The sequence below is a fragment of the Hyperoodon ampullatus genome, assembly GCF_949752795.1.
Source record: "Hyperoodon ampullatus genome assembly, chromosome: 2".
NCBI lineage: Eukaryota > Metazoa > Chordata > Mammalia > Artiodactyla > Ziphiidae > Hyperoodon > Hyperoodon ampullatus.
The window spans coordinates 148,282,459-148,297,193 of NC_136915.1; the positions used below are offsets into that span (position 1 = coordinate 148,282,459).

At 51.6% G+C, this 14,735-nt stretch overlaps 1 protein-coding gene across 1 annotated transcript in view; it reads right to left on the reverse strand.

Annotated features, from left to right (window-relative positions):
- The window catches only part of MAPKAPK2 (MAPK activated protein kinase 2), a gene marked incomplete at its 5' end in the record, with an annotated part of 45,253 nt that extends 31,160 nt beyond the window's left edge, over positions 1-14,093 (reverse strand). Inside the window, one exon of the mRNA XM_079698002.1 lies at positions 13,776-14,093. Coding sequence (XP_079554128.1) covers positions 13,776-14,093 — 318 coding nt within the window. The remainder of the gene's footprint in view (positions 1-13,775) is intronic.
- Between the last annotated feature and the right edge of the window lie 642 nt (positions 14,094-14,735).

Consider the following 14,735-nt stretch of genomic DNA (forward strand, 5'->3'; position numbering starts at 1 on the left):
GAAAATATATCATCTGCACACTAAAAAACACAACTGGATTCCTGCCCAGGTACAGCACAAAGGCCAAATTCAAACCTGACCAAGGACTCCGGCTTCACATGTGTGGTCCTTCAGCCTTGATTCCTGCTCCCATGTTTCGGGACCCTTTTGCCAGCATCTGCCTGGACACACACTCACAATGGACAAGATGCTTTCTCAAGGCTCCCTCAGACCAAGTTACTGACTGCCTCCTCTCAGGAGAGGCACTCAGCCTGCTGCAGAGACACGGGCCCTCAGCGAAGAGGGACGGTGGCAGGGATGGCGGGGGAGGAAGGATGGGAGAAAGACTACGAACTAAAAAATCCCTGTGGGGGGAGGGGGAGAACAACCATCCTTCAAAGACCAGATCTTTTTTCTGAAGTTTACTGGAAGACTTTTTCCCCCCCTTCTTGCTCTATAAAAAGAAAGAGAGAAAAAAAAAAATGTTGCAACTTCCTTTGTCACAGCACATGCTCAGGAAAAAACAGACCTGACCCATTGCTTCACTTTCCCATCTGCACTAACGGTCGGCTCCATCCCGAGCCCTGACTTCCGCTCGCCCAGCTCCTGAGAGGCTGGAGGCAAAGATGGCCAGAGCTGGGGCTCAGAGAGCACCCTGAGTGCACCTGCCCACTGGTCTGCCTGGGAGGCTCAACACAGGAAGGATGCAACTCCTCAAAGCAAAAGAGAGAAACCCTGGGAGGGCCCAGAAGACGACAAGAGCCTCAGCCACAGCTGCAGCCCGGCCAGCCCTTTCTCATCACCCCCTTCTTCCCCGGCTCCAGGCGATAGCCAGTCAACGTAATCCCAAGCACTTCCCATTACCAGAAACATCCCTAGGGAGACCTTGGGTCTTCCCCGCTCAGCAAACAGAAGATGGGAGCCCCAGTGGAGTCCCTCAAACTACTCCTCCCACTGGGCAAACTTCTGTCTGCACTGGCCCCGGGCCCTGTCACAGGTGTGAGTCCATACCAGGCAAAAGTGACCGCACCCCTGACCCCTCCGGCCTCAAGGAGCTCACCCTGAGTCTCTGTATCCTTTGTGGCCCTGATTCCACCACTTTCCCACCACCGGCTCCCTGAACCTCTTTATGTGTAAAACTTGGAATCAGACCACCTGGACTACCTGTCAGAGAGGTACTGCCTCCGTCAGAGAGGGTCAAGAGGGAAGACATGTGAAGGCGCACAGTCCAGATTTTGGGGGTCAGTCTAGTTTTACTCCTTTTATACACAAAGGTGTTCACTCCTCCTCTAAACTGTAAGTTCCCAAAGGCAGCGCTCCCATCTTATCATTGCAGCAATTTGCACAAAATAAGCATTCCATACATATTTGATGATCAAATAAAGAGGTGAATCAACTAAGTACTGAATTATAGCGGAGTCAGGGAAGAACTATTAAGAGAGGCAGTTCTGCAAGCTATAGGGAGCCAGGTTTTAGAGCTAGGCACGCCCATCATTAATAGCCTCAGGGCTCTGCACTTGTATTCCTTCCGCCTGCCCCCACCCCAATCACTTCCAGGGCTCACTCAAATGTCACCTTCACAGTGAAGCCTTCCCTGAGCCCCTATTTGAAATTTCAACACCACACACGTGCTCCTTGCCTTCCAGGGTCTCCTCCCCTCCTTTACTTTCTCCTTTGTACCTATCACCATCGGACATTTATCTGATTATATTTTGTCTGTCTCCCCCTGCTAGAATGCAAGCTCCACGCAGGCAGGATCTTTTTTTTTTTTTTTTTTTTTGGTTTGCTTGGTACACTGATGTATCCCCAGAGCCTGAAATAACACTTAGCACTTAGTAAGTGCTCAATAAATAATTGCTAACGAGTGAATGATTCTGAACATGTTTCCTCTTCTGTAAAACGGGGACTTTTACTTTGCAGTATTATTTTAAGGATTAACAAGAGTGTACGTGTAACACCTAGTACAATGCCTGATACATATAATATCTGCTCAATAAAGACTTTTTATCCATCTGGGAAACTTTCACAGTGTTGCTAAGCTTTCAACAGTGATCTGAAGGACACAGAAGATAGAAGCTTGTTGTAGGTATCAAAGTCATTCTGCTGTTCTGATCTATCCTTAGGGAGGCAGCAAAAGTCATTCTTGCCATTTCTAATTAATTTTCTTGAGTAGTGGGTGGCTTTGGATCTCAGAGGGGTAGAGAAGGCACCCTAAGGCAAATCCCACTTAGAAAGGCAGGGGTCTAGTCTAAGCTGCAACAAAGAATCAACCCTCATTGTTCTAAATCCCTCTCATATATAGCAGAGGTATTAAAGGGGTCTAAACCCAAGGGGATGACCCTGACTAGTCGCCCTTCTAGGTTAATCCTGCCATCTGGGCCTCCTGATGGCCAGTCAGCAGGGAAGACAGAAGGTAGGCACAGAGAAGAATTCATGTCTATAGACATCGGTTGAATGACTGAATGAATAAAAATACTACAGCCCGGAGAAGGGTGAAAGAACACTGGCCTGCAGAAAGTGAGGACAGAGAGGATGGCTCCCAATCCCGTGATCCCTGGAACCTGGGCTGACCACCTCTTTCCCAGCATCGGGGTCTTTCCCAGCATCGGGTTGTTTTCCCAGCAGTGGGGTTGCAGCAGCAGTAATGAAAAAAGCCCTTCAATACAGGAGAGCCCTCCGGTTTACGAATGAAGAAAATAAGTGAGGCCCAGAAAGGTTCAAGGACTGCTGAGGACCACACAGCCAGGTAGGTCTCTCACATGCCAGTCCAGTTCTGTTTCCCCTGCATGGAATTAACCGGTCCCACGAGGTTCAAACCTCTGACCTCAGTCCCAGCAACATGATGCTCAATACTGGTCCTCTTGCAACACACAGGAACAAGGCCAGCAGACAGATAGATCACCTTGGACTGCATCTGTGTGTCTCTGCTGTGTCTGGGGCTGACTCGAAGATGCCAAGAACTGTAGGAGAGCTGGCAAGCTCCACATCTGTCCCTCCCTCAGTTAAAGTTCTCCAAGGGGCAGAAGGGTCATCTCCACAGCACAACAGGAAAAGGAGGGGCTCTGGAACTGGGAGGAGGAGGAGAGGCATCAATGGGAAACTGTGGTCAGGGTCCTTACAAGAACGAGAACTCCGTTAGCAGAAACTTAAGGTGGCAGCTTGAGTCAGCAGATCCGAGTGGGTAAAGGGAAGAACGCCCAGAAGGCTGTCCTGAGAATGGCTTTTTAGCCGACAGGAGGAAGAGCAGGGACAGACACTTAGGGGGACCCTCACTATAGCCCTGGCTCATTCTCAGACAGCCCAGGCAAATACTGCCCCTCACCCAGGGCCACCCCCCTCCACCGTGAGGATCACCGCTAGTACCTTATACTTATGTAGGCAGCATGCACTATTACTCAGTTTTCACACCTTTGTGAGGCAGCTAGGTATAATGCGCAATGCCAAAATACTCTCTGAATGTTTTTTTAATGGCGGCATATAGTCACTACATAGAACTAAGAGGATACAAAAATAGTGGAGACGCGGGTCTTCAAGGAACTTACAATCCAATATCTCCACTTCACACATGGAGAAATACATTTAAAATGTGAAAGAAAATGTAAGAGTGTCTTGGCAAGTGTGACAGGGAGGGATGGCGGAGACCTGCTTCTGGCATGAAAGGCTTCACGAAGGAAGGAGCAGCATGTGTACCGGGTAGAAGAGGCAGATACAGACAGGCTGGGGACGGGGAGCAGGGGGTGGGGGTGGTAAAGGCGACATAGGACGAATGGGGTACAGGCCACGGGTGAGGGTGTGGGGCTGGAAAGCAGAGCCCCATAAGGAAACAGCATATATAAGCCACTTAAGCTGAGGCACAGCACACACTCCAAAAAAACCAGATTGGGGTCAGATCTGAGAAGGATTTGGAAATCTCGTGAACTCTGCGTCCAAAGGGAACCCATGAAAGGGTTTAAGCTGGGAAGCAACGTGATCAGAGCTGGGCTTTAGGTAAACTAATCCCCATGCTCTCCAAGGAACTGAGGGGGCAAGATCTCATTCCAGGCCGGGGTCCTCAGGGTCGGCCACATGTTCGAAGGCCCAGCCCGCCCCCATCTCTACTCTCTAGCCCTTCCTTCTCTAATTACACCTCCAACTCAATTTTATTTTCTTTTAACAAATCTAAAGCAAGGTAACCAAAAGAGACCATGAAAGCAGGGGAGACGAGGCACAGAGGAAGGGACGCTCACAGCCCCTTCCCCCTCCCTAAGAGCGCAGGTGACTGGAGTGCCGCCAGGGGGAGGGGACACAGAAGCGAGGAAGTCCCGGGGAATCCCACATGGGCTCCAGTGGAAGGGATATGGTGCTGGGGAGCCTGACGGTCAGAGGGAATAGCAAAACAACATTTCCGTAAGCGTGAGAGTTTGCAAAGCAGGTTACTCTACGCGCTCATTTTGCCCCGTGGCCTCCAGCCTTCCTCAGATCCGGGTGCCAGTAAGGAGAGAAGCACAAGGAAAGGTACAAGAAGACCTTGCTCCCCCAGGCAGCAGCCTGACTGCAGCAAGCTCCAGGGCACACTGGGCTCTTCACCAGGCCACCTGCATTCCTAGGATGCTCTAAGTTCCACACGCGTGGCTTCAAGCGCCCAGGGCTCCCCCTCTTCCTCCTGCCCCACCCCCCAACTCTTTGAACTCTGCAGAAATCAGGCATGACGAGCAATCTGCAGATTCTTCACTTAGAAAGGCTTCCCTCACCTAAGGCTCCTGTGAAGCCTGCCTTTAAAATCCCTCCTTTAAAAATCCCTTCCTCTAAGAATTACAGAAGCCAGGCAAGGAGGCTCAGAAGAGGGAGAAAAGAGGGAGGGCATGGCTACTCCAAGGACAGGGACTCCTTCTGTCAGAGTTAAAAATAAACTCTTAGCAATTTACACCCAACTCCTCCCCTCCAGAGGCCAATGGGCCTTGGCAGATAAATCTCTCCCTGCAGAGGAAATGAGGCCCCAGGGGGAAAGACAGGAGTAGGCAGTCACGGAGACGTGGTCTGGGTATGTAACTCTAGCTGAAAGCAGAGGGTCCCCCAAGTCCTACCTCGGCTCTCACCCATGCACTCCTTCTCCCAGATAAACCCTAATACCAGAAAACACAGAATCCTCCTATCCAACAGGATTAGTACCAACACCTGTCCAAGGATTAGAAAAATCAGAAAGAAGAGAATGTCAAAGTCAACCAAAGGAAATACTCTGCCCAGTATCTATCAGTTAAGTAGGTATCTCAGCTACCGGAGCCCGTTTCCTCTCCTAGTTCTATAGTGCCCCAGGATCCACGGGCAGTAGGAGAAGAGGCCACCTCGATGGACCTCAAGGGACACAGATCACCAACACCCCTGCCCCCCACAGTCAGGAGGTAGAAGACACCCATGCTCTCTGTGACATCCTGCAGGTGGCTGAGCTGGAAGGGCCAGAGGGGCCATGGCCTGACTCATGAACAGGCCCTGAGAGCCAGGGCCCAGTTATTCTTGGAAGCCAAAGAGATGAGGTCACACTTTTGAATCTGGTAACCTGAAGCCCCATGCTGCAGAGGTGGAGAGTATAGCTTAGCAACAGGGCCGGAGTCCTGGGGCAGGTAGCACGCTCAGCCACAGGGCGGGTGGCTGGGTGAGGGCCTGGGACAGCCCGCTGGACTCCTCTACTCATCCTCACACTCCTTCTGCCAGGGAGGCTAGCTTGCGGGTGGAGTCTGGAGGAAGCCAGATCTGGATGCAAGCACACACACAGTCTAACAGTGCCAAGCCCGCTCACCTCCCCCCTGGCTAATTCATCCTTCCCCAAGCTCCACGGAGCCTCCACATATAAATCTCGACACCTGGAGAAGCAGCAGCCACGGCTCACTCTCAGCACTCAGAAAAGCCAGTTGGCCCCAAACCACCCACCAAGCTCAGGCTGGAAGAGAAGGGGGCCAATGGGGAGGGGGTGCAAGTCAGTGTGAGAAACAGCTCAGCAGTGTGGCAGGAAGACCTGGGACAGGCGTCAGGGCCTGGCTGTGGGGGGAGACTGCAGCAGTGGCAGGTTTATTTTTAGCCATTGAGACAGAGGGGCTGAGTGACAGTTCTGGGCCCTGGGCGGGAGGCCCGGTTACAAATGTCCAGTGTGGGCTGGGAGCCTCATCACAATATGAATAATCAAAATGGCAGCAAAGCGATCAACTCAGTCACCTCCTGGGAGGGCCCGGGAAGGTAAGGAGCGTGAAGGTGGAGAAGCTGGCGGGGCCGTCAAGGGCTCTCCTCCCACGTCCCTCTACCTGTGACTAGAGAGATTGCACCTTTGCTTCAGGTTCAAAAGAACCATCCCGGACATAAGCCAAACAGAGATGTTCGCCACATCTTCTCTGAGAGAGAAAAGGCTTCACCACTCCTCACCTCCCTGGAAGAGCCCTGGATGGACAATGGCCATGGAGATGCCTGGAAACGTCCCTCAAGAGTAAGATGCCCTTTCATACGATCCTTCTGGACAGCTCAGGTCCCTGGCGGAATGAACACACAGCTTGGCTGGTCTTAGAAGGGAACATCAGTTACAGATAAAGCTGACCTTGCAGCCACCTCCCAGCCTATACGACCTGGCAGATGGCACATTAAGGTGTTTACCGGATCACAGAATAAAGACCCCCAAGAACTCTGCACTGCCAGAGGGGAGCACAACCCTATCCCCGCTTCCACTCAGTCTCCTCTTCCTCCAAGAAAGTCTCCTGGCCTGGCACTCAGGACCTCAGTCCAAAGCTCCAGGGCTAAAAGCACTGCTTTAGCCCTGAATGGCAGGAAGAAGAGAAATGAAAACAGACCTCGCTAGGCATCTCCCTCTCCTCTTGCTTCCTCAGTCTCCTTACATCCCTTAGTACCCAGTCCTACGGGTAAGAAGTGGTACCTGGTTGTACATCCTAACTTCCCCATAAGCTCTGGGAATCAGTCCCCAGATCTCACCTCAGAACAGCCCCAAACCCATACTACAACTCCAAGTGAATTAGAAGGCGGCACCCATCTGTATGGACCCAGTCACACACCAAGGCAAAGCCTGACAAATGGACAGTGAGTTGGATCAGAGCCCTCCTCCTCCCTCAGCCAGGTGCCCTGTGCCGGGCACAGCCTGCACAACCAACCACAGCAGCCATGTTTGGCCCCGTAACTACAAATGGGAAGGAGTTTCAGATGCGGAAAAAAATGAAGAGTTCCCATCTCTACCCTGAGCCACCAGAACACTAAGATTCTTCTGATTTCAAGGAAGGAGAGGATTCACACCCCACTGAGTTACACAGTCCATCCTCTCTGCTGAGGCACTTGCTGGAACACTCACCAAGTCTTCACACAAGAGAAGGCGCAGCTGGTCAGTGATGGTTATTAATTAACTGGACAGGAGCTGCCCTGCAACGCAGCAGCAAGCCTATCAAAAGGGCATCCATGCTGGCCCAGATCCTGCTGATGGTCAGACGTGGAGCAAGTCAGCAAGCTCTCCTGCCTCTTGCCTCCAGCACAGCCCTCCACTATCCCACACTGCTGTGTCCCAGGAGCCACTGGTAGCCTGACCCTCTGATGTGTACACTGAGGCCTAGAAAGTTTAACTGACCTGTTCAAAGTCACATAGCTAGTTAGCAGGGCACCAAGACTAGCTCTATCTATCTTTCTTCCTTCTCTCTCTCTCTCTCTCTCTCTTTCTTTCTAATCTAGCACATAACCCATGGTATCGGGTTTATCCCTAGATATTTATATCCATACATATCTTAAAACACAAAATACCACTATTCCCCTAAGGACTAGAAAAGGTATAAAATCTGATTTTGGTTACATATTTGGTGTACATCAAGCTGCTCAGTGGCATGGTCCCATCTTAATACCAATGTCCCCGTTTCTAAGATGACTAATGTAGAAAGATCCTAGTGACCAGTTAGTGGAGAAGAGTTTTGCACTGCCAGGTCCACAATCCCCATACTATTACCTCTAGCAACCAAAACACCAAAGGAACCCAGACCAAGAGGAGGTCCCAGTGAACCAGGTCCCAAGACATGGCTCTGATGCTGATACCAGGTAAGACCTTGGATATACCACTGAACCTTTCTGGACTGGCCCAGCCTCTTCCTCGGTGAGGTGGAAAGGGTCAAGAAAGATAAGCAGGGAGTGTTGTGAGCTCTAAGGAACTATGAGTTGTGGGTCCCTTTGCCACTGAGCCTTATATCATTACCAAGAGCAGCTGCAGCCCCTTCAAACACAAAGAACAGCTCTGCCCTGCCCACCCACTTCTGTCCAGGACACTGCAGCAACTGGAAAGGTGCAGCACAGGGAGGAGGGGAAAAGAGAGACCCCACAGGATCCTTGGGAAGTCCTCATGCAGAGGAGAGGGAGCAGGGAAGTATGAATCCTGTGCCACAGATGTCAAACTACCAGGGAGAGTCCTGCATCAGAGCACAGGAGGGCCACCTGGGAATCGTGAGAAGATTCAGATGCAGATACTGATGCCCTGTCTTCCCCGCCATGGGTGGCATTCCTCTTGGCACAGACTCCACACATCCCTGGGCTCTGCGGGTAGGGAGGGGGCCTCCGTCATCCCTAGGATGTGGCCAGGGGTTAAGTTTGCCTCCAGCAGTCCTGAAGCTTGGCTCCTCCAGGCCTCTCCCTGAATCCCCTGCACCTGCTTCTTAAATAAAATCGTCAACTGATGATGGCCCAACTCCTCAGATTCCAAGCAGTCAAAACGTCTTAATTATGAATACCAACACCATCATCCTCTAAAAAGGACCCCTTCATTTCCCCGACACCCATCAATATTTGGTCCTGAGGCCTGGGGCTGTTTTTCTCCCCCTTTTGTCAGCCACTGATCCCACATCTTAGCTGGAGATTATTTTCAAGCTCTATCAAAGCCCAGAATTCATAAGTGAAAAAGAACCATGAGCCGCCCCAGCTTTGATCCTGCCTCAGTGGATGTCAAGGGCCCTGCTGCAGTAGACAGCAACCAGGGCAGGGCCCAAAGCAAGGAACAGGGTCTCTGAACCCAGAAGCTACACCTTCCCTCAAAAAACCACAAGCCCCAACCTCAGAGATTTGTAACCTTCCTTTACAACATCCTGTTAGTTTACTTCATGCTCCTCAAACACTTTAAACCCTGCTTTTAACACAAAGATCGGTTAGGCTCAATTCTGAGTCACCAGCCCCACTTGCTCCTTACCAACTGATCCACTCTCCCCTCAGCTGCCCCGAGGGCAACGCCACCATCACCTACTGCAGATGTGCTCATTCCTCAGAGACTGTCCTCAGCTCCTTCGGTCCTCACAGATTGCCTCTTCAAAGTTCTTCTATTCCCAGCCACACAATTTAACCCCTAGACCAGCAAAGTACAACAGAACTTTCTACAAGGTCGAAAATGTTCTTCTCCACTGTTCAATTCAGTAGCCATTAGCCACATGTAGCTACTGAACACTTGACATGTGGCTAGCAACTGATTTTTAAACTTAACTTAGCTTAATTTAATTAATTAATTTTAGCTAATTTTAAATAGCTATACATGGGCATTGGCTACCATACTGGACAGCACAGCCTTACACTACGTTTGTTAATTTCACCTTCTCCAAATAAGCTTCCTGACCTCCAAAATTTTAAGGTCACTTTCAATGTCTGTATCCTCCATACAACAAAGCATATGGTAGGATGCTCAGAGAATGGTTAACTACTGTAACAACAGTCGAGATAAAAGAGATTGGTTGATTACTGAAACTTTCCTCACCTTGTGATTCCATCCAGCAAACCCCAATTCGGGACACTGCCCCTCACCCAGCCACAAACTCTCTTGCTCCCTGACCGGTACACAGCACGAGGCGTGCTGGAGAGGGTGCAGCCTGCACTGTGGGGATGTGGGAGCCCCGGCTCTCCCTCGCAACCATGAGAGGTTCTGATCAGCTCCCCTTCAGAACACCAAGGAAGCCACATGGCGGTGACACATGGCGGTGACACGAAGTCAGCTGGAGAGGGAGGGTTGCTGGAGAAAGGCAAGGAGGAGGAACAGTACTTTGTTTCCTCTAATCCACACAACGGAAAGACAAACAGAGATAAGTTATGACAACATTCTATATTTTGTAAAGCAATAATATGCTTCACCGAATCAGAGTCACACAGCAGAGAAGGACAACGGTGCTGGCTTTAATTAAATTTGTTCAGCTAATACCTAAGAGTCACCATGACACAATGAAGCAGTAAGCAACTGAGCAACCCCACAGGGAATAGGACCAATTACTGCACAAGTGAGCTGAGACCAGGCGTCCCTACCAAAGAAATAGTGAATAGAATTCTCACGTTCTTACACAAAAAATAATACTAGTAAATAAGATTTCTAGCAAACACTTCCTAAAAAGGGGAGGGTGTGGTAAAAAAAAAATATTTGTTACTGAAGATTCAAAACTCATGGAGCTGCTGAGTTGGTTTATAAGCTGCCTCTCCAACACTGGCAATCTCTGCTGGGAAGCCGCTAAGTCCCTACCCAGCACCCCCTGGCTGACAGTCAAGGAGGGCCTGCGGTGACAGTAGCTCCTCGGGCTTGAGAGGCTCTGGAGCAGCAGCCCGTCCCAGGGCCAAGCCTGCTGATGTCAGTGCAGTTCCCAAGTGGGAAGTGGTCAAGCGTCCTGGGTGCTAATCCTGGTTCTGCCCAGTGCATGGCTGCACTACCTCAAGCAAGCCTTTGCTCTGGGCCTTGGTTTTCTCATCTGCAAAATGAGGGGGTTGGATGAGATGACCTCTAAAGTCCCTTCCAACTCTGAGAGAAGTATGAGTATGACTCAGAACTTTGCAAAAGCAGCCAGGAGAGATGGTGAGGCAAGGTCATAGCACCTACCAAAAAGCATGTAAATGTTACCTCTCTCAGGTGGAGGGAGAGAAATAGCAGGGCGGAATGGGACTATTTTTTAAAGCACTGATTACATTTAATAGGACTAAGAGGTCACCAGACCACAGACAGGGAGCAGGGCATCAAGGCAGCCGCCACCTCTCATCAACTCTCAGGGCTGTGAGATACCAGATATCAGAACCCCCATGACAGGCCCTGCTGCTGCTCTACAGCTCTTTGACCTAACTCCCCAGGAATGGCCTAACAGCCCGGGTAGAGCAGAGGTCTCCTCCCTTTTTCTTCAGGCACCTTTCCGATGAGGCAATCCCTCCTGCCCCACCACATCTTCCTCCCTTGCTTAATAATCAAAACACTCCTGGTTTCGAAAATCATTTCAGTACTCAGCACCTATGGTTAAGTTAATCAAGATTCAAGATCTAGAAATCTCTTTGGTGTGTGTCTCTGGAACAGAATTCTTTGAACCAGATTCCCCCCACAGCTGTAATTATGTCTCAGCCAGTATTTGGATATTGGAAGTGCTGTTGACACTGCTATCAGTCTCTGAATGCCTCATCCCTTCTTTCTTCCTCTATTATGGAGTTTTTACACAAAGATATGTGGGAAATCTACAGTTTAACAGTTGAGTCAACTTGTAAGATCTGGAAGCAGGCTGCCTGTCAAAACACACTCTGACTTCAATCTTCATCCACTTCTAACCTGAGAAGGACAAACTATGAGTGTTATTTAAAATACTCCTGGATCTTTAGCACAGGGAGATCAGTTCGGTGCTTTGTGACCACCTAGAGGGGTGGGATAGGGAGGGTGGGAGGGAGACACAACAGGGAGGAGATGTGGGGATATATGTATATGTATAGCTGATTCACTTTGTTACACAGCAGAAACTAACACACCATTGTAAAGCAATTATACTCCAATAAAGATGTTAAAAAAATAAAATAAAATAAAATACTGCTGGATCTTTCCTTTCAAAACCACTCAAAGGGAGAAAAAATCCAAATCTCTCTCCTATTAATTACAATAGAAATCTGAATTGCCACCCAAAAGCATTTTAGAGGGTGGTTTTCTGTGTCTATTAAACAGAATAAGGAGCAGAAATTGAGAGCTTTTGTTCTGAAGTCTTTATACCATATTCCAGGTATCCAAGAAAATGAGCAGCCAGTGTCCCCAAACTGCTGATGGGTGAAGGCAGATGGCATCTCAGAGGGGATAGAAAACTCTCCTGGAAAGAATGTCTGTCACTTCCTCAACAGTACAGGTTAACTGTGGTCAAACAGTATTCACTCAACTCCACTCCCCGAGGTCAGAGCCACGGGGTCAAACAACCACTCTCCTTCCCTGCCCCCAGTTATGAGTACGGAAAGAACGGTCTAAGGCACAAATATTAAAGGGTTCAGGATACTGATATATTCCTTCTCCAAAAGTCGACACCAAACAACCAAAAGCCCTCAGCAACAGCTTATAGTAAAAACCAAACAAATCTGACAGTGTTGAGGCTAGCTGAAGTTCTCCCCCAAAAGGGAGGATGAAAGCAGCAAGAAAATAATTTTAGAGGCCTTAAAATCTGTTAAGTTGAACATGCTTGTCTTCTACAACCCCCAAGTACCAGGGTCTTATTATATCTAATTATATACTCCAACATTTCCACCCATAACACATATCTGAGTTTTGTATGAATAGCTGAAACACAGCTAGCCACAGGGATTGAGGGGGAAAAGAAAGTATAACACAGGAAGTATTTTTCTCCTCCTCCAATCATTAAGACACCCCAGGGGGAAAAGGCGTTTTTGGTCACCTTTAGAGATGTGGTTTGATCTGAAACCCCTCTTTGGGGAAAACCTTTTTCATGACCCTGAACAGTGGCTCACACTGCACTGGAGACTCATCAGACCTCCAAGTCCATTCTGTTTAACTTCCGAAGTAGATACTCTCACTGAAATCCCCATTCTCCCCCCTACCAGATCCCCTTAAAAAAGAAAAGAAAAAAAAAAAAAAAAGAGGTTGGTTTTCCCCAGCTCTAGGAAAACGCTCCCTCCTCTGTCCACCAATCGCCCATGTCCAGGACTCAAGTGGCCATCTCCGATTTGCGGAATCAGCACTGGGCCAAGCCGTGGTTTACGGACCCGGTTTACAATGATCAATGGAGCTATGGAAACAGCAGACACCGAGAAGGAGCCTGCTGGCCTCCCATCTGGAGCCTCACAGACACTGAAGGTAGGAGGGGGCACGCTCTCGGATCAAAACAAACCCTCCCCCGCGCCCGGGGCGGTCGTGGTGGTGGGGGGGGGGGGTTGTCGGTGTCCCAGCGGAATCTCCAGCCTTGCACCTCCCCGGCCGGCGCGCCCCAAGGCAGCACAGCCGCACTCGCAAGGCCCAGGGAAGTGAAATCACACATTCCGGCTCCCAAATAAGGAGCGAGGCTAAATAAACCTCTGAGATACGACTTCTCCAAACCAACCGACCAACCAGCTCAATGAGTAATGGGCCTTTTGTGCCCACAGAAAGAAAGGAGCAGAGGATGGGGAACCACAACCCCCGAAAATCACTTCCTTGAGACTAGGGGGAAAATTAGCAGAAGTGGTCCCGAAGCCAACCGTTGCAACTCGGCTGGATGCCGCTCAAACCCAAAATGGCAGGGTCCTCACGAGTCCTCTCGAGTCCCCGCCACTCACACCCGGAGGTGACCGGAAACTCGGTCTCGGCGGTGTGGTGCGCCGGGACCTGACCTTCCCGCTGCCCCCCGCCCCCTGCCGCGCACTTGGCACCCCTCACGCGCGCGGGACAGGCAGCCCCACCGCGGCCACTCCTCCGCGGCCCCGACGCCAGTCCGAGGAAAGCGTCGGCGCGACCACGCTGAGCCACCGAGAGCTTAGGCCGCTGCGGAGTGCCGGGGGTGGTCCCCGGGAGACCCCCTCCGCCCGTCCTCCCCTCCCTCGGGCCCCAAACCTACTTTTAGGGCGAATTTCTCCTGGGTCCTCTTGTTGAAGATCTGCAAAACTTTCCCGTTGATGCCCAGTCCCAGGACCTGGGTGGTGACCTTGTAGTCGTCGATGATGGCGTTCTTCTTGATCTGCAGGCTCGACTTGACGTGGAACTGGGGGAACTGCTGCGGGGGCTGCGGCGGCGGCTGGGCCGGGGGGTGAGGTTGGGCCGGGGCGGGGGGCTGCGGCGGCGGCGGCGGGTTGGGGAACATCGCCGGCGTTGGACAGCATGGTGCGGTGGCGGCGGCGGCGGCGGGCTGAGGAACAGCACCGGAGTTGGACAGCATGGTGCCCGTAGGCGCGAGAGCAGCGGCGGGAGGGCCCGCGGCGGGCCCCTCCTCCGGCTCCGGACGGGTTCCCCGCCACCCCCAGCCCGGCTGCGAAGTTTGCTCCGGGCTGGAGCCGGCTTCCCCGCCCCGGCCCGGCTCCAGGCTCGGCGGGTCGCGGGGCTCCGTGTGTCCCGCTGTGCGCCGCTGGCGCCCAGCGACCCTGCTCCCTCCCTCCCACCCTCCCCCCGGGGGCCAGGCGCTCGGTGGAACGCGGGACGGAGGGGCCCCGGCCGGGGGGGAAGCGGCCGCGCGACAAAGTACCCAGCCCGAGGGCCGGCGGCCGCGTCACAGCCTCGTCTGCGTCCGGGGCCGGTCCTTAAAGGGGAGGGTCGGAGGGGGCAGGGCTTGGGGAGGCGGGACGGAGCTGGGGAGGCGTGGGCGTGGGGGAGGGGCTGGCCTTAAAGGGGAGGACGCGAGGCTTCCGGAGCGTGAAGGGCCAAAGCTGGGGACCGGGGCTGGGGACAGGGAGCGGGGACCGAGAAATCTTAGTTCTTAAATAATCAGGGCCACGCAAAGGGAAAGGGGAGGCGTATGAAAGTAGCTGCATAATCAGATAGATAATCCACTTTTCTCCAATTGTCTGGCTCTTTTAGACAGCAG